Source organism: Talaromyces marneffei, chromosome 2 (genome assembly GCF_009556855.1).
Source record: "Talaromyces marneffei chromosome 2, complete sequence".
NCBI classification, from domain to species: Eukaryota; Fungi; Ascomycota; class Eurotiomycetes; order Eurotiales; family Trichocomaceae; genus Talaromyces; species Talaromyces marneffei.
The window spans coordinates 1,169,316-1,191,331 of NC_072349.1; the positions used below are offsets into that span (position 1 = coordinate 1,169,316).

Below are 22,016 nucleotides of genomic sequence, written 5' to 3' on the forward strand. Positions count from 1 at the left end.
CCTCCTGCCTAGGCAGGCAAACAATCTCGTTAACACGTTTTTTACATGTTTTTCTATCGCAGCCACTATAACCAATGAGACGGCCAAGACCCCCGAGGGCATTCGAAGGTACACGTTTGGACGCCTAACAGCCAAAATTACAAACATACCGAAACAACCAGTACACAATTACATAAATTACATATTACGACATCGAACGCAAGACGCTCAGGCAATTGCGTGACCATGATAGACAATCAAGAAACGCTCGAACTGGAATAAAAATTCGGACACGTTGCCGGATGAAGTAGACATAATGGGTATATTATTTTGCTCGAAAGTATTTTTGTATGCACCAAGAGTACGAATTAAATCAAGTGTGTCGATGGACTGGCCTCGAATATCTTGGTCCTGTTTCAAAAATCTTGCCCTAACTATCCGGCTACATCCTTGGATTGATTGTTTCTGAGAGGTACCAAATATCGATATTTTTTGTAGAGCGCAGGTCTACCAAAATTATTATCATCTAAAGATGTATCATTGTTTACCTGTCTAGTTATGTATCCATAATCAATGCAAAATCGTAATCATATACATCGAATGGGCATGTAATCTAGGTGATGTCCAACCCTAGATGCTCTCAAATGCTTCACTCATTAGATAGGACTGTCTTTGATATCGCCCTTTTTCAAATCAACCACGATTCGTTTCCCACTCACCTCACCACTCCTCAACAAATCTAATGCATCATTAACCCCGCTCAATCCACCTTCGTCTCTGATAACGACCTCCGGAGGTATCAACGCTTTAGACCCCAACAAATCCTCCAACCATAGTACCAACCCTTCACCCACTTGCGGTGACTCATGGAATATCTTAATAGGCACAGTATGATAGATTATTCCCACTTTTTTCTCCTTTGGCGAGCCGGTAAGACCTAATAAATGGGATCTTGGCTCGTTGTTTCCTCCTTCTGTAGGTTGAGAAAGTGCCTTTTCGAGAATAGTTGCTGTTTCGCGTCCGACGATGTCGATTCCAAATCGTAATTGACCGTTTGTGACGCCCCGAATTATATCCACCGCGCGATCGGTGTCGTGTCGGTCCACCAGGATATCTGCGCCGAGAGCATGAAGCCTTTGTCCATGTCGAGCGATATCTGCAATGCATATAACTTTGAGACCGCAGAGTTTTGCGATCTGTAAGGTTATGTAGCCTGTGGTTGTTGATGCTATATTCTGTTAGTGCTATGCATTTTAACAACGTGCAAAGAAATTTGCCTACCTCCCCATATAGCTATCCAATCCCCCCTCTGCACTCGTTCAGCTCCCGCTTCCGACGAAGGAAGACATTCCGGTCGAACATCTTCAGGAATATCCTGCGCATTCACACCCTTCAATATAGTCCTCAAATCCGGTCCTGGCACCCTCTGCGCAAGTCCAAAGTCCAAGCCAAACGAAACACCCAATGCCAGCGCAGCCGCTACATAGGCAACGCCTATAGATGCTCCACTGTGTAACGAAGTTGTTGACGGAATCTTAGCCGCGTTATAGTGCGTAGTTACTGCGTATTCTTGAAAGGCGGCTTTGCGAATGTCGCGATAATCTGTTGAGGGGACGAGGACAAGGTCGCCAATCTGAAGGCGAGAAGATGAAGAGGAGGTTTTGATGACTTTGCCAGCCAAATCGCGACCAAAAACCCAGGGTAAACTAGGGATGCCAAAATTAAATGCACTATATTAATATTGTTAGTACCTATCGTTTCTGAGTTGAAGGAAAAAACCAAGCATACGGTGCTTTCCAGTCGATTGGATTCAATCCAATAGCCGAAACTTCAATCAGAATCTCGTCCTGGTGAAGTATAGACGGAACCGCATGATCCGTGACAAGGGTATATTTCTCCTTTATAGCATGTAGAAGAAGCGCATTTTGTGTTGTGGCAAGCTGATCAACAACCCGAAGAGGCTCCGAAATTTGCTCGGGGGTTGACGATTTAATTTCTGCAGTTTCCGTATATACTGTTTTCCTTATACTTTCGCGGTCTTCTGTTAATGGTAGCGGCTGTAAATTCTTGCTCTTCAAATATATACCGTTTCTTGAGTCAAAGTCATGATGTTTGTGTGATATGGAATCGGTCGTTATCCATGTAGTCGTTGTCGTTGCCATCTTGAGTATATTCTTTTTCCAAACTGAAATTGGTTGTCGAAACCTGAGACGAAATCTATCCTCACGATGTTCCCTCATGTGTGTTGTATATACGATCAATATTGGATTTCTAATCGTGTAAGTAGTGGCGATTCAACCGGATAGGTTAATAACGACACTGATTACTCATATGAGAACATCGGGCAAGCTCCGGTAACAGGAGTCTATATGAGATAATGGTATATAGAAATCTTCACCTGATTCATTCAGGATTACGTGAACACGTTGCGATATAGGAGGAGGAGGGGGGAAGCATGGATACCATATTTCGCGTCATTTTCTTGTCTAGATTAGATCTACTACCCCAAGACAAGCAGACTGGACGTATTACGCGCAAGTATATAGATTACATTCTTGGCTAGTAGATATTTGCTATGATCATCACTGACAAGGATTGGAAAATATGGAGCAGTTCCACCCTTGTATAAAGAGGGGACATTATGTCGTGATTTCGCTGAGCGAGCGAACCATGGCAACTGTGAGAGCTGTGATTCAGTCAAACAGCCATCGTCCTCCTCGGATCTTGAATATTTTCTTTTCTATAGAACAATATATAGATGTCTGTATCATTTTCTGGTATTCACCAATTGTGATCGTCTAAAGTGAGTCAGTGGATGAAATGGTCGAAAAGTTGCAAGAAAGGATAGACCATTGCAAACAACTGGGGAAGAATTGCGTGATGTGTCCAAAATTTCCTATTTCGGGTACGAATCTGCCATGTATTTGGTTTTTGTATTACGGTGTATGAACGACAATATGGGTTACCGGTACGGTATTACCGGTACTCATTATCGTGAGTATCTGTTAATTAGGGCTTGGAAGTCACCTGAACATTTGATTCTATAACGATAAGGTCAGTTTCTCAGATATACACTTCCATTACAACTACACCCTTTTTCTCATTGTCTTGAAATAAGGTCGGTGATGCATTAGTTATTGTCATGAGCTCCAAACATCTTGAATCAAGGCTTAGACAGCGAACCGATCCGAAACGGGCAGTAAACACAATTGAAATGGAACTGAGATGAATCAGATCAATGCAAATAATGATGTTCCACGGTCGGTTTTATGTTCATTAACGTCCTCATCTGGCCCGTAGCCTGTTCATCTTATGATTTATACATATGGAGAAATGCCAGGTAAGCTTCCTTCCTAGAAAAGGGCGGGATTATTATTACTCAAGTCAAAACACCTAATCACTATCAGTCTATTTGGATATCTATCTTGACTAAATTTTCGGGGAACGCATAAGAAGAGTCCAGGATCATAGAAGTCATTAATTATGGAATCGACCAAGGTTGTAATTGTGAATTATCCTCTGGCCCTATTCAAATGTATATTGTAAGGAAAAGACACCTGAACAATATCTAACAACATATTTGTGCCTCGGAATATGTGTCAAGTCAGCAACAACTAGACATATATCACACTAATAGCTATGGCATAATCAATACAGAGTATAGTAGCACGTTGAGGCCGAAATAACAACATCATCTGAACACGATACTAGGCACACCTATCTCTACGACATCCGATTCCAAATCCCGCATGTGACCGAGTCGGATGCTCTTAGGAGCAGCATAGTATGTACACATGATCCATAGATGCATGCAGATTCTCCCAAGGATGTCATGAATGGAAATAGAGGAGTTGCATACATACCAACTTGCATGCATACTAACGCGGCAGTTATCGAGCCCTAAAGGTCAGAAGATATGCGGGTGACATTCAGGAATATAGGCGAGGTGTGCCCATCCATGGATATCGACCATATACGTCAAGACATATGTTCGAATAACCTTGGAACTAGAGGTTATCCTTTGAAAGAAGTTCTGAGGTATGGTATGACTCCAAGCCAGGCTTGTTGTTCATAGTCGGCATACCATATTGATCCAGTGCAGTTCAAACATATATTTCATCAGATTATACCGTGATATGTAAGCATTTATCCATTGACATTATGCAATATACTTTGAGCCCCTCTATTGGTTTCGTAGTTGAGTGAGAAGTAAACTATCTGTTCGTAGATTCGCTGAGGACTCTAGATTACTACTGAAGTGAAATAGCAGTCGAGAGCAGGACGATTCACCGCTTCCCCCTTACGGACCAGACTACAAAGTATCTCCTGACACACGCCGTACTTTGACACGCATTGCCGAAGGCGGTGTTGTTCTTGACTGTCACACTGGCAGCATAAGCCCCATACTTCAAGTAACACATTCTGATCCTGCGTAGCATCGCCATGGTTAATCAAGATCTGAACATCCCCTCCGACAATGATGAACCGACAATCAAATATCAAAGTGCATGTGCAAGCCACTGCAAAACTTCAGGACATTCAGATAGCAATTCAATCTCAGGTAGCACAGAGCTGCGTCAAAAAGTCAAGTGGACCGATTTCCCAAGGGTGTGGCTCAGATAGTTCAAGCTGGATAGCGTATGATAATCCGAGTTTCATCCACAATTTGTCAATCGGAGTAAATCCTGAGGAAGAATGTGATCACAACGAGCTGATTGGCGATACAGCCTGGGCTAGTTTTCGTTGAACAATCTTTTCAAAGAGATTTACCAATGCATGATTCGCTGGGTTTGGCGGGTGCACATCTGAGATACTACGTACTTTGGACTCGGCTCATTCATGTGGTTACACAGATATGCCTCGAACATGTACGTACTCGAAGCTGGAAACATGTAGCACAGCATACAAACCCACAGAACGATAAATCGGTGTCTCCGCGTGCCTAGGAAGCTCACTGTTTTTGCTTTTCTTTGCCTGTGTTACCACCGCTGCGCTCAGCGTTAAGTTTCTATGAAATCTAACTAGAGAGGCTTTCATCTGGTGCGTTACACAGTCTGACCATGTGTTTTGTGTGAAATCGGCCGAGGAATCAGCTTGATCTATGCCATGATCGAGTGACTCCATCAGAGTACTAGTTTCCATACGTTTCACCCCTTACAGGCTCGTTTATCGAAGTACGTACCCTACAGGAAGGATTTCTATGCCCAATCCGGAGCCCGCCTATTCAACAAAGAAAAAGTATGTCAAGAGAAACTGACAGCTAGTTACTACGGAAAAATCAAAAGGCGCTGGCCAACAAAGAAAAAAAAACGCTTAATATTGACACTCTACATTTAAGTTTTAACTAACAAACCTACGCATATACCAAGGCACACACTTTTTATAAACTTACTACTCCATCGAAGGAGGCTCGAGACAAAAGTCAGAATACTTTTAACCGAGTGATGTGTGATCGGCATCTAGATTCTTCATTCTGTCATATTTCCTTCCAATGACCAGCCGGTTCTACCGATTACCTAGTTAGGCAGGTGTTGCGATTACATCAGCAGCAAGACTTAACTTAGTTAACTAACTAACTAACTAACTAGTTAGTTAACTTAAAAATTTAAGTTAAACAGAACAGAAAACATCCAAAACAAGCGAAAAATGCAGAACTAGGCGACTCGGCGAACCACGGCTGAGACTGAGTCAGGTCTGTTGGTTACACACATTACTGATGACCATCTGAGAGATATGACATGTATGGTTATTGCCTTCAAGGTTGGGGGCGCATTACTAGGCTACCGTCCTGCTTTGTAATTGATTATCATCCTGAAACAATAGTAAATGGTCAAAACAAAATAGGTTTGCAGATATCGGCACAAGTGAAGAGTTTATTATATGATTGTATGACAACAGTGATGAAGGTCCATTGGCAGCAGTCCGAAAATCGAGCAAATGCCGAGGGAATGAGCCTTCTTCATGAGGCAATTTCAGCCGTATTTACACGCTAGGCCTGCAGAGGAACGTGCCTTGTTCGCCCTCATGCAGCTGGCAACTTTAAACTTCGGTTCGCTTTTGATTTCGAGGCTTTTGCACGTTGAGGCTTGTACGATATAGGCATGCCGTGGGCTTCCGCTCGTGCTGAGTTTTGGCAACAACCGTCGACGTACGTACTAAGAAATCAGGATCAATCGGTTTATCTTATCTGGATTAGGGTTTTCAGGTGCAAGTGGAGACCAGCTTTAGTATGGTATTTAGGACCAATAGAATTGCACAGAAAAAGCCACAAGCGGGACTCTGCGGATGGTTTTATGATTGGCCAGATAATTGTATTTATTATTTTAACGAACGAGTACACTAAGTTACCTGCATTCCACGCTTACGGCAGTAACAGCACAGAGTCAAAATACTTTTTTTTCTCAGTACATTTTTCAGTACATAATAAGAATTAAACACTTCCTACAGTGTACGATCCCAGAGGAAGCAAGGCAGTCTGAAAATGATGACAGGCAGGATTTGGGCACCATATGCTGCCAAGCCAAAACAAGCCAAAGAAAGGGCTAATTAAGTCGCCTGCCTTAAAGCGCCAAGGTTCAGGCAACCTAATATATTGCTGAACCGCTCAGAGCGCCCTCCAAGCGAGTCTTGTCTGTAAGCCAAGGGGACTCAAAATTAACTCATTAACTTAGAGGCACGACAGAGTATGATGGTCAACGGAGTCCATGTGGAGTTCTCATTTAGGCTCTTGACGCTGGAGGATCCTATTCTATGCATCTCATACTCTGCAAAACGTACATGTACTTGGGTAGCCTCATTCATATGTAGTATCAGACTATATTAACCAGAATCATGTATCAGATATGTTCTCTGGGGGCGTTAATAGCAGAATAGATTAAGGCTGGGATAGTTCTAAGCACTAGGAATGATATCAGGCGACACTCTAACTTCACCTTCCTATTACGTGCAGCGAATTTTTCAGCCCGAAACCTTGGTCGGGAAAATGGTCTCAAACAGACTCACACGTTTTCAAGGGGATCCTGGTGGCGGTAGATGAAAAGAGGAAAAGCTTCTCCGGGATCTTCACACCTAAAAGTGCTAACACTCCGGAGTACATACATGAGCTAACTAGTATGTACTCCGGATGTATTGACATTACAGAGCCCATACCGCATCATTCACTGGTTTGTGTTGGACTTGGCGGGGCAAATGGACATAAACAGCAAGCTCGAGTAACTTTGACTAGCGCGAACTAGCGCCAACAATCCAAGACAAAATGTTGAAAGTGACAAACCCTACGAATAGCTTAAAGTCAAAGACTCTACTCCGTAACCCGAGGGAATTCAACGGCCGAACGGAGGGCCTTGAGTTCTTCTATAGTTCTTTTCTGCTTCTCCCGCCGATTCGACTTCAGCGTGACACCAATCCTGATTCGGAAAGGTACGTATATTCACAAGGTTTGCGCACGAGATCAGCGAGGTCAAGAATAGGGAAAAGCAAAGACCAATAGTCTCCATGTCCGTTTGGATGTGTGTCTGTCGATAAGGAGCACGTCTGATCACATACGTACTATTCATCGCTCGGAGTCCTCTTGTTCTTCATACTTGCGGCTCTGTACTGGTCGATCCCGTCAGGGGGCCCCTCTACAATGGGCCGCTCTGGAATTGGCGACTTGTGGCTATCCTTGCATTCCAGAGCCAACACTAGCGCAGCATAACACGGCCTACTAAGGTGACTGGCAAATGACAGACAGACTTTAGACAAGCTTCAAAATTCATGTTGTTACCATTTAGCCTTCTAGTTTCGATTGCATGCTTCCACTGTTCAACGGCCAAGCAAGACCGGTTGAGAGTCAAACGTGAAGAAAGTTAGGGACTAGCCGAGACGAGGTAAGCGCAATGGAGGTCAATCTGGTCGTTTTTGTAGCTGTCTTGCTCCACAGTCTGTACAGGGTAAGGTAAGTAAGTCTGTATTGTCGTCCTTGATCAATCTAGGCTATTCGTTTCACATTTCCGAAGCAGTATAGCGCCTTGGCGGCTAGAGCGTTCTCACGGGAATTGGGACGGAGCTCATCGAGATGCGACCATTGCAAACAGTGCAAACATTGAGGGAAGGCACTGGAGCCAATCGCCTTCCCCCATCGCTTGCCTTTTCAGGACTAGCCCTGAAGCTCCCTTTCTTCACTTCGTCGAAAGTTAGAAACATTCCGACTCACCACTCACCCCGAAAGAGAAACTGGGGGACCATGCGAAGCCACGAAAAAAAAAGACGAAAAAGAAAAGAAAAGAAAAATGGAAAAAGAAGGTGTGATGACTCACTGGGCCACCTCGTTGGCTACCTCGTTTAGGTCCCTGCCCCCGTCCTGCAGTCTCGTTGGGAACGATGAACGCTAACTAAGTCAGCTAGTTAGTCAGACAGTCGACCTGCCCTCAGTCTAACCAGTCAATCCCTGGTCGCAGTGGCCTGAAGACAGGCCTAAGACAGACCTGGGTTTATTGATCCCCTCAAACAACGAACAGCTGATTCGTAAGTCGCCAGCAAGCAAAGCACCTTTACAATGGGGCCACGACTCCTGTTAACGGTTTCAGACTACGTAGAGTGCTTATAATCCCTCCGTTACCTAACTTAGTGTTTGGTGTCCTCGATTTCCGTGGTCTCTACGTAATATGTGGATGCCACCGTAGGTCGTTGGCTTGCTGATGATGACGGTGCTGGTTCAGGTCGAAACTCACCCTCAGCGAATGACGGTCAAGATCTTCCGGCTCAAAGATCCTCCCTTGATGGCCCCGCCCAGTGCCGTCACCACTCTGTATTTCTGTAAAAGACAAGGAGAAGGGAAGAGGAAAAAAAAAGCAAAAAATGTACGGAGGACTCCGTTCAGACCCAAGACACTGACAATCTTATTTGATGGTTCCGCCCCGGATCCTACCGAATCCTGAAATGCTGCGGCGCTTCCTCGGCCATGTACGTAGTTGGACGTACTAGGCAATGGTCCCGGTTGACCTTTAATTTTCGTCCAAAAAAGCATCCCGGTATCGCTTATTTGCGCCCAATCATGTCGCAGCCCTGATCGTTGTCTCAAAACTCAAGATCATCATTGTCTGGAAAGAGTCAAGGGCCACATGTAATAATCACTTAAAAAGCCACCCTAGCGAGACTAGCAAGACTCCGCCACGAGCGCGCTGCCAAGCGGCCCCAAACGAGACACAGGCCACATGGTTTTGCACCAGCTGAAAGAAGGGCTTTTGCCTGTGGAGAAACTAAACCTGTGGGCATCTATGGGTCCCTCTGCCGAATGACAATTAGACCAAGCAATTCGGCCGTGAGCTGTACTATCCTGGAACGAGCAACTGGCACACGGTTAGTAATGACTGCTGATTACCCAAGCTAGGCTGCTATATATCGTTGCGCATTGGATACTCAATTTGGCCCTGGAAGGACTGGAAACACTAAGGCTGTATTGATCCGCTCAAGCGCATAGACATTTCCGGTAGCACATCTGCAACCGTACTTGACCCGGATTCCATCATGGGCCATTCAAGTGTATCAACTTCTTGGCCCTATGTACTGTAGTATAGTATGGTTAAACTAGTACTATATAGTACTGATATATCCAATCGTCTAAGCCAAGGAGAACGAACGAGGGGAAACTAGAGTTCAGCACTTTTCATCCTGTTTCAGGGTCGCCATCTCATCACTATCACCATCAGCTGCTGCTGCTGCTGCTCTGCACATTCAATTCGACTGTCTTGGAGACCATTCGTTTCAACACCGCCCAGAGTATTTTCTTTCTCTATACATATGCAACGCTCGATTCTCAAGGCACTGAAACACAGCCATCAGCCTGAGAGGCTTCATTCTCCGACACCACCCACGCCCTACGACTACGCACCCCTCAACAACTAAATCTAAGGAATCTACCAGAGAATTTCAATCCTTGAACCATCTCACAGATTTAGTGACGCCGCACTCGCAACATTTTTCGGTACTTGATTACGGACCATTTTACATAATCAATATCAACTTACAACATAGTTACATGGTCATAAGTAGTGGAGGGGAACCTTGAAGCCTTTCGGGAAAACCGCTCGGCGAAAACACAACTTAAACCTTTTAACAAAACTTGCGCGATACTGTCAATCTATCTTCGGATCTCCATCTTAGAGTAATGCCTGGTCCTGGAGGAGGTCCGCCCCGAAAAAGCCACACCAAGTCGCGAAACGGGTGCCGGACCTGCAAGCGAAGGCACATCCGATGCGATGAGACGTTTCCTCAATGGTAGGTTTTCGACAACTGGGATAAGAACTGTCTGAAGCTAATTAAGTAATATCAACAGCCGCAACTGTACCAAACATAACTGCAGATGCGACTACATGGACATACAAGCAGCCCGTGATGAAACCACTCCAACTGCAGCAACTACCCCTCCAAATCTCATGATAACGCCAGAAATCGATGCCGAGATTGAGCAATGGCGGACAACAGGGGTTCCGCCATTTCCAGAGTTGGATATTACTCCTCGAAATGACTGGCACCGTTTCTCAAAGTCGACCTTGCGACTCATTTATCACATTGCCGGATTATCTATTGACTTGCATCGTCGAGGTCTCGGTGAGACAACTGTGTGGTCCGCCCATATGCCACGGTTAGTGACTGAACTTCAATAGAGTTTATATTCGAAGGAGTCTAACAAGGATCTTCAAAAATTTTTTCAATAGGTTGCTCGCCATTGCCGTAACGAGTGACTTTGTCATGAGCTCGATCCTCGCCCTTTCAGCATTACACATGGCCTATGTGACTGGGAGTCAGGAGACCGTGAATCTTTCGCATCATCACCGAAAAATTGCCTCCAAGGGTTTACAAACTGCTCTAGGGGCGTTTTCTAAAGGGAACTGCGACGCGATACTGGCTGCTTCACTTGCTCTGTCATGGCAAGCGGCTGATTGGTAGGTTTTTTTTCCGTACTGGTAGGCGATGAGCTGGTGCTCACTCGGATTTATAGGGCCTCCATGTCCACTCTTCAAAAGGGAATATTATTTGTAAGGATTGGCCTATTAAAACATACGGGATAACTCTAGTTGCTAATATGGTTTCATAGGTTCTTGACTCGATGCACCCATCATGGAAAGAGACGTCAGAAATCGCCCAGATCCTGGAAAGCCAGAGAACATTGCGAACACGAGGCTTGACAGCAAGCTCAGATACTTCTTCTAACGGAACACTAAGTAACATCGATAGCGCTATCGCCGACTTGCATCGATCTCAAGAACGTTTACAGCATATTCCGGAGTTTTACGATACAATAACAGAATTGATTGGTTATGTGAAGCAAGTACGCAGCGAAGTACCATTCCAGCCCAAAGTCGCATTTTCACGGCTACATTCGTTACGAGCTTGGATATTCTGGTTACCCACCAAACTACTTCGAGGCGGCGAAGGGGATGTAGGTGCGCTTGCTGTTCTGGCGCATTTCTACTCAGCAGCGCTTATATTGGAGCCTTTCTTTCATGGTCTGGAAAGCTCTTATCTTGGTTGTATGGCCTTGAACTTGATTGAGAATATCGATGTTATTTTGCATTCCCGGCAGTCCAGGTTTCCAACCTCGCATATAACACAGTTAGCGATTTCACTGATGGACGCACCCCGACATACAGTCAACGACTACAAAACCCCTATTCAATGGATGCCTCGTATTCAGACTCACAACATGAATCATATGATGCCGACCCCCCCCAGTCCATATCGCCAATTCGATGACTATCCACCCTCGTCCTCATTCGTGAACAGCTCGCCATACATACCCACTACAACGGCGGCGTTTCCTCACGCAGTCACGAGTCCGCCACCTTTCCAACAACCCTCACGTACATATAGAACCAGTGGCAATTTCTCGTCGTTTTATATGAGTCCCACTGTACCGACATCGTCGGAGTATTACGACGACTCTCTTTCGGACTATAGTAGGCCGGGGACAATTGAGCATTCTCCTTCGTTTTCGTCGTATGGTAATGAGTACCTCCATGGTTTGCCGACGACGGAGGCTCCTGGGTCGTATCATCCTGGTATGGTTCATGATGGGAATTCGGGATCCGTGCCCCCTGAACTTTGGACTTGAGTTCGACGATGAGACCCTCTGTCAATTCAGATGGATTATTTTATCGCGACAATTATCACACAGTATTGGGAGGGTTGGATAGCTCTTGATAGGCGGGAATCCCTGGCTCGAAGGACTCTTCATTTCGTTGTTATAATGCACAACTTCAAGGCACTCACTATCTTGTCATTCCTGGACAAACTTGGGGGTGGGGGGAAGCTCCAATCCATTCTCTTGATTTTCTTTCACAACAAGAAAAACGACTTTGATTATTAGATTATTTGCTTTCTTAGCTCGGGCGTTCACAACAGGCTGGTGTTCTCAAGGACGGATGGACGGTGATGGGATAAATGGGCGAACAAAAATACTATGGCAAAGGCGCATCACGCATTTGATTGAAAGGAGACTATTGATGAATTATTCACTTTCATTTATCATTCGAAGATATTCCGGGGTATGACTTTCTTCATTCTTCTCTATTCTTTGTTAAATATATACTCGGGTACATAGTAACCTGCGAACACTTTCTTCACTTCAATATAGCATCGTATTTGACACGGATCAAAAGCCACCTATTCCTAAACTAGAATTTCTTTTTAATCTCCTAACTTGTGCAATGTTGAACCTGTAGATGCCCAAGTAAGTGGAAACATGTACTCGTTTGTTTGTACTGTTTGCATGATCACCTAGCTATTTGTACAACCTCTGGGACCTATTAGGTCTAGCGCCTACGGTACCGGTAGGTACATCATTCGGAAACTAAACAAAGCTCTGAGCCTGGAAACTCTAATCGATCAAGCTCTCCGTCTGTCATCCAAGTTTACACTACTGACTGATAGAAGGGAATCGAAGCAGATAGCATTGCGTCCAGAAAAAATATCTGTGCGCTGAAATTGTTCATCGGAAATAAATACCAAGCTACGTGGGGTTTTTTTGTGACCTGATAAGCTGCGATAGTTAGTTATTCAAAGCTGGGGTGATTACGACATTACCAAGCAGCAAGCTTACACGCGACAACGATCATCGACCTCATCCACCGGTACAATCGATACGGTCTGGATTGTAAAATCGAACAAGAGAAAAAAAATAGGACTTTATTTACGAAAAACAAATCTCAAATATGGCTGACGGCGGAGGTTGGAGTACCATCGAATCCGATGAGGTGAGCCGAAACTCAACGCATTTGATCAAACGAATGACATCTAACATCAGGTCATCAGGGCGTATTCACCTCATTGATCGAAAACCTAGGCGTCAAAGGCGTACAATTCGAAGAACTCATTTCCCTTGATGCCGATACCATACGCTCTCTGAGGTTCGTTCCCCTCTCCCGGACTAGTATCTGACAAGAAAGACTGACCTCACCACAAACAGCCCCGTATACGGCGTCATCTTCCTCTTCAAATGGATTGGAGGCCAAAGCAGCAACAGTACTGCGCCCGCAGACGGCACATACGACCAAACCGCCGCCTCGGAGCAGGGACTCTTCTTTGCCGCTCAAACAATCCAGAACGCATGCGGAACACAAGCCATTTTATCCGTGATATTGAACCAAGATACACCGGCCTCTGGAACTCCGTATCCGATAGAAATCGGATCAGAGCTTTCGTCTTTCAAGAGTTTTACGCAGGGCTTTCCGTCCGATCTGCTAGGGGAAGCGCTCTCGAACTCAGAGGCGATTCGCACAGCCCACAACGCTTTCGCGCGTGCCAGCCCGTTTGTCGATGAAACGCAGCGGACGGCTCAGGACGAGGAAGGGGATGTATACCATTTCATCGCATACACGCCCGTAAACGGCAAGTTATACGAATTGGACGGCCTACAACCTTTCCCCATCAGCCACGGCGATTGTGACGCCGAATCATTCCCCGAGAAAGTCATTGAAGTCCTCCAACGACGGATTGCGCGATACCCACCCGGTGAAGTCAGATTCAATCTCATGGCCGCTGTGCGGGATCTACGGATTCGAGCACAAGAGTTTGGGGATAGTGAGTTATTGGAACGTGAAAATGCGAAGAGGAGGGCGTGGGCGTGGGAGAATACATTGCGAAGGTCGAATTTTGTGGGGTTTATAGGCGAGGTTGCGAAGGCGGTGGTGCAGAAGAAGGTCCAGGATGGGAAGTATGAGGAATGGGTTGAGGGGGCGAAGAAGGAGACCTTACGCAGGGCGGAGGCGAGGAGGAAGGGGTATTAAATCTTCTTCTTGCTTACGAAATGACCTTCTTGTATTATATGATCGATATGGATTATGGAATGATTGATGAGCGTATGTGCGTACGTATGTCTGTATGTCTGTATGTCTGTAAGTAAGTATGCTTGTATGTATGCACGACACGACATGCCTAATGCTATTCGAAATTCGAGATCAAGCTTCAAACTAGGAAAAAACCCGAACATGCATGCAAAACTGGGTATATATGCTCTGCATATAACATACAAATTCGATGCAATGATTATTATGCAAGCGCAAAAACACCAACTGGTTTAAAAAAAATCAATAATTGATCATGCGTAGCTTGACAACCTCCAACAAATCATCGGGCAACTCGTTCTCACGAATGAGACCCAAGGAAAGCACATCGGCCCAAAAGAAAAGCGCACGGTCCTGCGAGTAGGCCAAATAATCGAATTCAATCTCTTCCGTTTCTTCGATAATTCTTTGCAAGTCTCGGCTGGCTGATAGATCGGTGTTAGACCCCTCTGCAGAAGGAGAAGCAGCAGCAGCATCGGCAGCAGCAGCTTGGGCCGCCTCCTCTTCTTCCAAAGCAGCCACTTTAGCCTGCACGATACCCCATGCAATCCATTGAGCGGAATTGGCAATCCGCCACAACCGCGTTTCGCGCATGTATTGCTGTATTTCGGCTTCGGAGGTTTCTTCATACAACTGTGGTGTATCGGAGGTAATTAATGATGTTGTCGCCGATAGGCTCATGGCTGGCGCATCGAGGGAGAATGGCGCCAAACGCGGCGTGGGGATGGACGATGGCGCAATATCTGGCGTAGCTAGCGGGGAAATACCCATACCCTGTTGTTGTGGTCGATGATGGTAGACATATGCGGAGATAAAACGATGTTGTTCTTCTGGTGTTGGATATGCACGTGTGTTACATGCCCAGGGGCGCTCGGTGTCGTGATAGTTATAGCACCATTCGGTGAAATGATTTGCAAATTCCAAGGCTGGAACATTCGCTGCTGAGTATTCAAAATCAATTACAACTAATTGTTTATGGGAATTAGCCGGAAGTAATAAAGGAGATTGCTCCTCAGGTTCGAGTCGAAGAAGGTTGCCATATTGGGTCTATGATTAGCGTTAGCATTGATCGATCGCTCACGATGAAGGAGTGGGAGGCGTACATCATTATGTGCAAAAATCAACTGCCGTTTGACTTCCTTGATACCACCTAGATGATCAAACAGCCAGAGTCGATAGTTCTCAACGGCCTTTCGAAACGTCGCCCACGGCACACCACATATAAAACCCCGTTTGCGCCATGGTTCCGATCGATCCTGACGATCAAGAAGAATCTCCTTGTCAAGCCAGGATATTACTTGCTCGCAGCGGTCAACCCATTTATCCCAGTTCCGGAACACGGCCGGTCCACCTAGACGTTCGTTTTCGAGCAATTCAATTCCGTCGTGAAGCTCTCTCATGCGCTTTGCTATTTGTCTTGAAGTCTGGGGGTTGCGCAGTTCCCGAGGTGTCAATGGATGAGCATTGAAGAATTCCTCGAATCGTCCGTTCTTGAAGGTGCCGAGCACTCTTGGCCCAATATTCTTCTTTCCTAGCCGTCGAAGAATCTGGAGTTCTACGTCTCGATCAATCAGATGCTCTACTTGAGGGCCATAGATACGAAGGAGAAGATTGCTAAGATATCGTTAACGCAAAGGACAACTTTGATGCAGAGGAAGGAACATACGGAGGAGACCTTCTCGGAGCCAACTTTTCAGTCCCATCAGCGTTCGGTGTCGGAGGCGAAGGCGGCGGTGGCTTCACCACATAGACCGCATTGGTAAGAGCACCACTCAGACGAGTCACTTCGAGATCAGCACTGTCATCCATGGATACTCTGCGCCATCCCTTCAGTCTCAAGGTATGAATCAAACGTAAAATCTCCGCTTTGAAAACCAGCCAATATGATTGATCTTTTTTATACCGACTTCGTTGGTCTGGAGAAAGCGTGAGCTGATCCGTCGACACTGCGCCGCCAGTATATGCCAATGTTTTTGAATTATCCAACATGGCATCAACACCAGGCACAACTGCATCATCAAAATAGTCCGACTCGGAACCCGATCCTCTCCTTAGCCCTTTTGGTCTAGAACGGTGTTTCTTCGACCGCCTACGCTGAAGAGGACTCATCTGATCCTTCGTTGCCGCGGCATAATGTTGAAGAATCGTCTCTAACTGATCCAGCGCAAGTCCCTTTTCGGAGCCAATCGAATGCCGCTTTCCCTCCAGTTGAAACGAGCCATTGCTACTCACAGCAGCGGTGCTATCGATACTGCCCCTCTGCCTGCTTTGCTCCTGCTGGAGCCATGTCAGGACTTGGTTAAACAAAGCTTGCTCAGATGGCCTGCTGGCGGGTGTAACGTCCGTTTCGTCATCATCGTCATGCGCATCCAATCGGAGACTAGATACCTGACTCTGAAGAGAATAAACAGGGGACGGTTGCAAAATAGGCGATCTAGCCGAAATTCTTTTTGCGATAGGGGCTTTAAACTGTTTTGTTGGCACTATACTTGGGTTGTCTCCGGGGTCAGTTGGGTGAGGCACAGCCACCGCGTGATCATATGTACGAGGTTCTGTCGGGATGGTTAGTATTGAGAGCTTAATCCCTGGGGTTGCGAAAAAAAAAAAATAATTGGCAAAGTCATGTACAAATCTTACATCCTTCAGATCCATACACAAACCGGGGACCCTGGGACACACACATCATACACTCATAACGTACCGGACGAGATATTCTCAACACTCTTATCAGTCTCGTGACCGGTTGCCTCAGGGGCGGGACTCGGCATTCTTTAGGGATTGATAGAGGATATATTTTAAGCGGTATCTTGGCCAATCCATTCACATGCAAGATGCCTACAGCAGACAGAACCTCCAATAATTTGCTTGGATCTATGTTCAAGGAGGCCGAAGCAAATGCAGGGAGTAATAGGATGGAGATAGAGGACAATTAAAACGAGGTGAAGAGCTAGAGCCGATCAAGTGTTAGACGAAATAAAAAAACCCCGCCGTTCAAGCTGTAAAGGTATTAGTGTTTGATGTGGATCCTTTTTGTTGCACCAGATGGCAAACAATTATGGGACGGGCGCCGATGGCCGTGTGATGAAGCAAAATTTCTCAGATAGAGGTGGCAAACAGATACAGAAGTTGTAGAATCAACGGCGGAGGCTTCGTGAGTAGCATGAAGGTGAACAATGATATTGAAGAGAGAAAAATACAAAAACACAAAAAGCAAGTGCGTCTGTAAGCACAACAAGGAACAGGCTCAGCGTCATCGAGGATCCGAATATGCATCTATGATTGGCTGGGATAGAAATGGTTTAGCGCCGTAATTCATGTCACATGAAAATGCCCAAATAAGTACATAAATTACATAAATTACAATATCGTCAACTTCAAGAGAGCTTCGGGAGCTGAAGATGGAATCATGATCGACTATCATCATAACTTAACTAACATACATTCTCTGAGAACGTGACTCAGAATATGAAAGTCCTCGGAGGCCATGCAGCTCAAATCCGAGGATCAAAGAACACCCCCAACGAACCCGGAAACCTCATCCCACCCCTTACTACAAACCACGGTAACACTGAACAAATACTTGGAAGCATTAACGCTGACAACCTCTTCTAAGACACCTGCATCCACCACGCGCGCAAAATCCATCTGACTTCTTACGGAAGACGGTGAAATCAGAGTCCGCGTGGAGATTGTGCCAGATTATGCCAATGTCTGTGTCGTCGTGGACTGTGGAGCGCTGAAGGGGTTTATCAGTGTCGTGGGACTTTTGTGTGTGATTAAGTTCTTATTCATGTGGAAGTTGATACGTTAGCATGGACTGTAGATCAGAGATTGATAAGGGGGAAGAGAGTAACGTACTGTTGACATCCACACAACTTCCGGCACCCCTTGTCACTGCAGAGGAAAGTGCCGATGGAGTCGCAGTGGCATTGTGCTGATCCACCGGGTTCGCATCGTCTTTGATTTCCGCCATTGCAAACAATACGATATTTGGCAATGGTCCGTCTTCGATAGGGCTAGTAGAAAGGCCTTCTGCGGGGGTAGCCAAAGCTGTTAAGGTGCAGGAGCTGAGGAGCGTTAGAGCAGTGAAGAGAATTGGGGAGAAATCCATTTTGATGGATGAATTAGATGTTAAAAGTTTCAAAAGGCAAGTGGATTTGATGATCAGGCTTGAGGATGATCGAGAACTCACTTGAAATGATGCAATCTGGGTGAGAAATGATGGCCCTCTTTATAAACGAACTTCACAGAGATGGAATGTCAGTCGATGTTGATGGAATGGAGGAGAGGAGAGTGTGCCATGTGAACGAGTGTAACATGAACCGATAGAAAGAAGGAAGAAGATGGATGGAAGTCAAACAGAAAACCCTAAGTGTCACGCGTCGTAACAGGCCTGAGGTCTCACTTTCAAAGCTGCGTCATGCAAATAACACCACGTACAAGTATAATCAAACGAAAGACGAAATATACTCTCATGCGCTTGAACAGAGACATACAGCATTGACTTTTGTAGTTACACTGCTACTACAACGCCTCAATTGTTTCAGTTGGAGGGTAGCTTCTAAATAGATAGAGATGTAACGACTTTCCCCAGCTATAGTTAACTTAATGGCTTTCTTGTCTGAGTCAATACTGTATTACAATCACCTCTCTCAATGTGCTGTATGATTTCTATCCCGAACACATACTTGCATTACATAGCTATACACCGCATATCTCGGAGAATATGATAGCATCCACGACATAGGCTTCTCTCGGTTTGTCTGACATGATGCCCTTCTTGTCTGGCAGATGTAGTAGAATCTCTGGTATAGGCGAGCAGGCTTGTGGTACTGTTATTTATCGATAGACACGACTGTCACCATGTTACTATGTAGTCAACTTTGATAAGACATGAGAACTGTTAATAACAATGAATTCACCTAATTCAGCTATGGTACAACATCCAGAATGACAAATATTGCGCCAGCCAGTCTTTATATAATTCCTTCTTGAGTGAGGTTATCGAAGAGGAACAGAAGGAAAAGAAACAATGGGCAACCAAACGCCTGTCCGGGATATCACGTTAAAAGATGCAAATCGAAAATATAACCAGCGCTGAATGAGGTAGGAGGTAAGCGATTGAGAGTGAAGAATCTAGGTGTAGTAATATAAGCGTAGGGGGATCGATTGACTTCACTTGGAAGATGTTGCCCATTCAACAACCTCGAGAGCAGTCATGACGAGTATCAAGGTCGACGGAAGAATCCTGAAGTGCAAAGGTCAGTACGTAATCATTCATCCAATGAGGCTGAAACCTTACCAAACAACGTAGCTCTGGAACAACAGTTTAGACATTGCTCCCATATACACGTTATTGATTTGACAGATCTGTGCCAGCTGAAGAGCAGACGGTGCTCCAGTGAGCAGGAAGCAGACAATGATAAAGATTGGGTCGTCTAGTATGCTGACAGGAGCATACCTGGCTAGCAAAGCAAGGAGAGGCGCCATGATCAACGTTGGTAGAAGCATTCTGGCAACAAGAGATGCGATGATGAGATTACGTTCCTCTTTGGACCCCTCTGCTTCATCCTCAATATGCTCCTTCGGTAAAGTGTTCCTAGCCAAGTTGGCGCCGAGCACAACTAGAATCAAAGGGACGGCAACCTGTCCATTCTGATCAATTGCGCGTGTAATGGAATTGCGCACGAACGTTCCTTCATCGAAGAACAAGCGTTGCAAACCAGGAATCGATGCTACAATAATCGCGACAAGCATAGCCCACAGAGGAGGATTCATAAATTCCCAGACACCATGTAGGAAACGGCTTATCCAAGATGTAGCCACGGTCAAGAACTTCTGGACCGAAGGCGGAAGACGTTCAAATACTTGATCGCGCTTCGCGTCCACATATTTGCCTACACGAGCAGATGACTTGGTGATAAATCGTTTCCATCGAAAGAGGAATCCTTGAAACCCGGTGGTTACAGTCGTCGAAGGGCGACGCACCTCAACATCCGGGAATGTCAAGATATGACCGGTGGAGCTCTGTCGCGGTAAAAATGGGCCATTGGGAGGTGGGCCGATGACGGGCAGTGAGCGGTCCTCATCTGAATCGGCGTCCAAATCAATGTCAACTATGTCACGATGCCGGGGAGATTGATCAGAGCCGTGGCTAGGCAGTTTGGTAAAGGAAAGGTTGCGATCGGTGATTGGAGTCTGAGCGCCAGACTCGAAAGTAACCGAGTTCGGAGTAGTGTGAACAATATCATGTTCGTTGTCACCCGTTCCAGTACGAAGTAAAGGCTCGTCGGGGTCCGTTTGTTGCGGATTATCCAAATAACGTTCCTGTCCATCACGAATAGTGTGGACATCGCCTTCCTCAATATATCGCTCCTTGGGTGCCAGCAAGACATGATAGCCCCAGCTCCAGCGGACTAGTTGACCGAGTTGTTGGAAGATGAGGAGATAGAGAATTCCGCGCGCAGCGACTTCATCGTCGTTATCGTTGGGAACTTGGTCCCAGTGAAGGCCTTGCAAAGTTTGAGAGAGAGAAATGACGAGGGAAATCGGTAGGGAATTCGAGTTGCCAAAGACCTATTTTGTTAGCCGCTGTTACTTTCTCGTAGCAAGATAGGGAAGACATACTGCCATGGCAGTCACGAAATTGGCTTGACGCTTTTTGAATCGGAAAAGTCGTGCAATGAGGTATGAACAAAAGTATGACACGGCGGTCATGACGACGAAGATGGCAGGTATAATCGCAAGGTCGGTGAATTTCTCAGCCGTAAGCTGAGATGCGAGTTTCGTAAAAACTATAGACATATAAACAATCAGTAATGTCCCCGAACGATCAGATCGGCGTTCGTACCCAGACATGGCGTAAAAAGAGCCACATTCAGATTCGCAACCAACTTCTGCGCATCGGCATCGAACATGCCCGATCTGGCTGCAATGTATCCGGGCAAACTGACGCAGACTACTTCCAGAACAGCTTCGAAAACTAAAACAAGCAGATGAGGGAAGCTGGGATGGCTTGTGTGCGCACCGGCGCCGGTGACGGTTTGAGGAATGCCATCGGTGGAGAGATAGCGACGTTCGAGGGCGGAGCGAAATGACGTTGGTGCGGTAAAAATGGCCATGCCGATTGCCCAGGGGTGTTGTCCGAATGGCCTGGATAACGGACTGAGGCCGGATCAGAATGGAGAGCAGAGATGATGAGAGTTAGTGTTCTTGAGAGGGAAAGAAGTTGGTGGCGATGATTCTTCTCGACGACTGCCTATGCACTGAGTCGGCTGTGTTATCTCTGACTGCCGCGCACTGACGTCTCGGTGATTCTGGGCCTGTGGATAGAGGTGAATATGATTGGCTGCAGATGGCGCCAAAAAAGTATCTATCGAATGCGTGCCAGCCAATGAACAGAGCGCATCCGTCAAAGCCGTCGTAAACTATTCCTTTCCTAGCGCGGGAGAACAGTTGTTCCGGGGACGGGTGACTCCTTTGGTAATAACGTGAAGCAGTTCCTTGGATCCCGACGCTGGAACCGTTAGCGCCGACCGTGTCACCAGCGTTTGATCAGTACGGAGTAGTGCATGAATACTCTTGCTAACTATTTAACTAACTACCTGTCTAGGTTCTTGAGAGCAATCCCCAGGAACAGACCTTTTATAACAATCGACATGACTGGAACCAAGTCCAGATCAATTAATTATATGTTCGCCTACGTGGCCGGTT

At 45.9% G+C, this 22,016-nt stretch overlaps 6 protein-coding genes across 6 annotated transcripts; 2 read left to right on the forward strand and 4 right to left on the reverse strand.

Moving 5' to 3' along the window:
- Positions 1–635: 635 nt before the first annotated feature.
- EYB26_002779 (uncharacterized protein) lies at positions 636–2,141 on the reverse strand (the record flags this gene model as incomplete). Its single annotated transcript, XM_054262084.1, has 3 exons — positions 636–1,207; positions 1,261–1,709; positions 1,768–2,141. The coding sequence occupies 3 exons, from the start codon at positions 2,139–2,141 to the stop codon at positions 636–638; spliced, it is 1,395 nt and encodes a 464-aa protein (XP_054118059.1).
- A 7,985-nt stretch (positions 2,142–10,126) lies between these two features.
- Positions 10,127–12,073, forward strand: EYB26_002780 (uncharacterized protein; the record flags this gene model as incomplete). Its single annotated transcript, XM_054262085.1, has 5 exons — positions 10,127–10,236; positions 10,295–10,603; positions 10,677–10,904; positions 10,961–10,997; positions 11,057–12,073. 5 exons carry the CDS (start codon positions 10,127–10,129, stop codon positions 12,071–12,073), a joined length of 1,701 nt encoding a protein of 566 aa, XP_054118060.1.
- Positions 12,074–13,172: 1,099 nt separating this feature from the next.
- On the forward strand, positions 13,173–14,246 carry EYB26_002781 (uncharacterized protein; the record flags this gene model as incomplete). The annotated part of the gene is made up of 3 exons (XM_054262086.1): positions 13,173–13,214; positions 13,273–13,367; positions 13,427–14,246. The coding sequence occupies 3 exons, from the start codon at positions 13,173–13,175 to the stop codon at positions 14,244–14,246; spliced, it is 957 nt and encodes a 318-aa protein (XP_054118061.1).
- A 300-nt stretch (positions 14,247–14,546) lies between these two features.
- EYB26_002782 (uncharacterized protein) lies at positions 14,547–17,071 on the reverse strand (the record flags this gene model as incomplete). Its single annotated transcript, XM_054262087.1, has 4 exons — positions 14,547–15,350; positions 15,407–15,917; positions 15,970–16,855; positions 17,005–17,071. The coding sequence occupies 4 exons, from the start codon at positions 17,069–17,071 to the stop codon at positions 14,547–14,549; spliced, it is 2,268 nt and encodes a 755-aa protein (XP_054118062.1).
- Positions 17,072–17,892: 821 nt separating this feature from the next.
- On the reverse strand, positions 17,893–18,414 carry EYB26_002783 (uncharacterized protein; the record flags this gene model as incomplete). The annotated part of the gene is made up of 2 exons (XM_054262088.1): positions 17,893–18,086; positions 18,162–18,414. 2 exons carry the CDS (start codon positions 18,412–18,414, stop codon positions 17,893–17,895), a joined length of 447 nt encoding a protein of 148 aa, XP_054118063.1.
- A 1,064-nt stretch (positions 18,415–19,478) lies between these two features.
- EYB26_002784 (uncharacterized protein) lies at positions 19,479–21,424 on the reverse strand (the record flags this gene model as incomplete). Its single annotated transcript, XM_054262089.1, has 4 exons — positions 19,479–19,551; positions 19,606–20,879; positions 20,931–21,097; positions 21,154–21,424. 4 exons carry the CDS (start codon positions 21,422–21,424, stop codon positions 19,479–19,481), a joined length of 1,785 nt encoding a protein of 594 aa, XP_054118064.1.
- Positions 21,425–22,016: the final 592 nt, after the last annotated feature.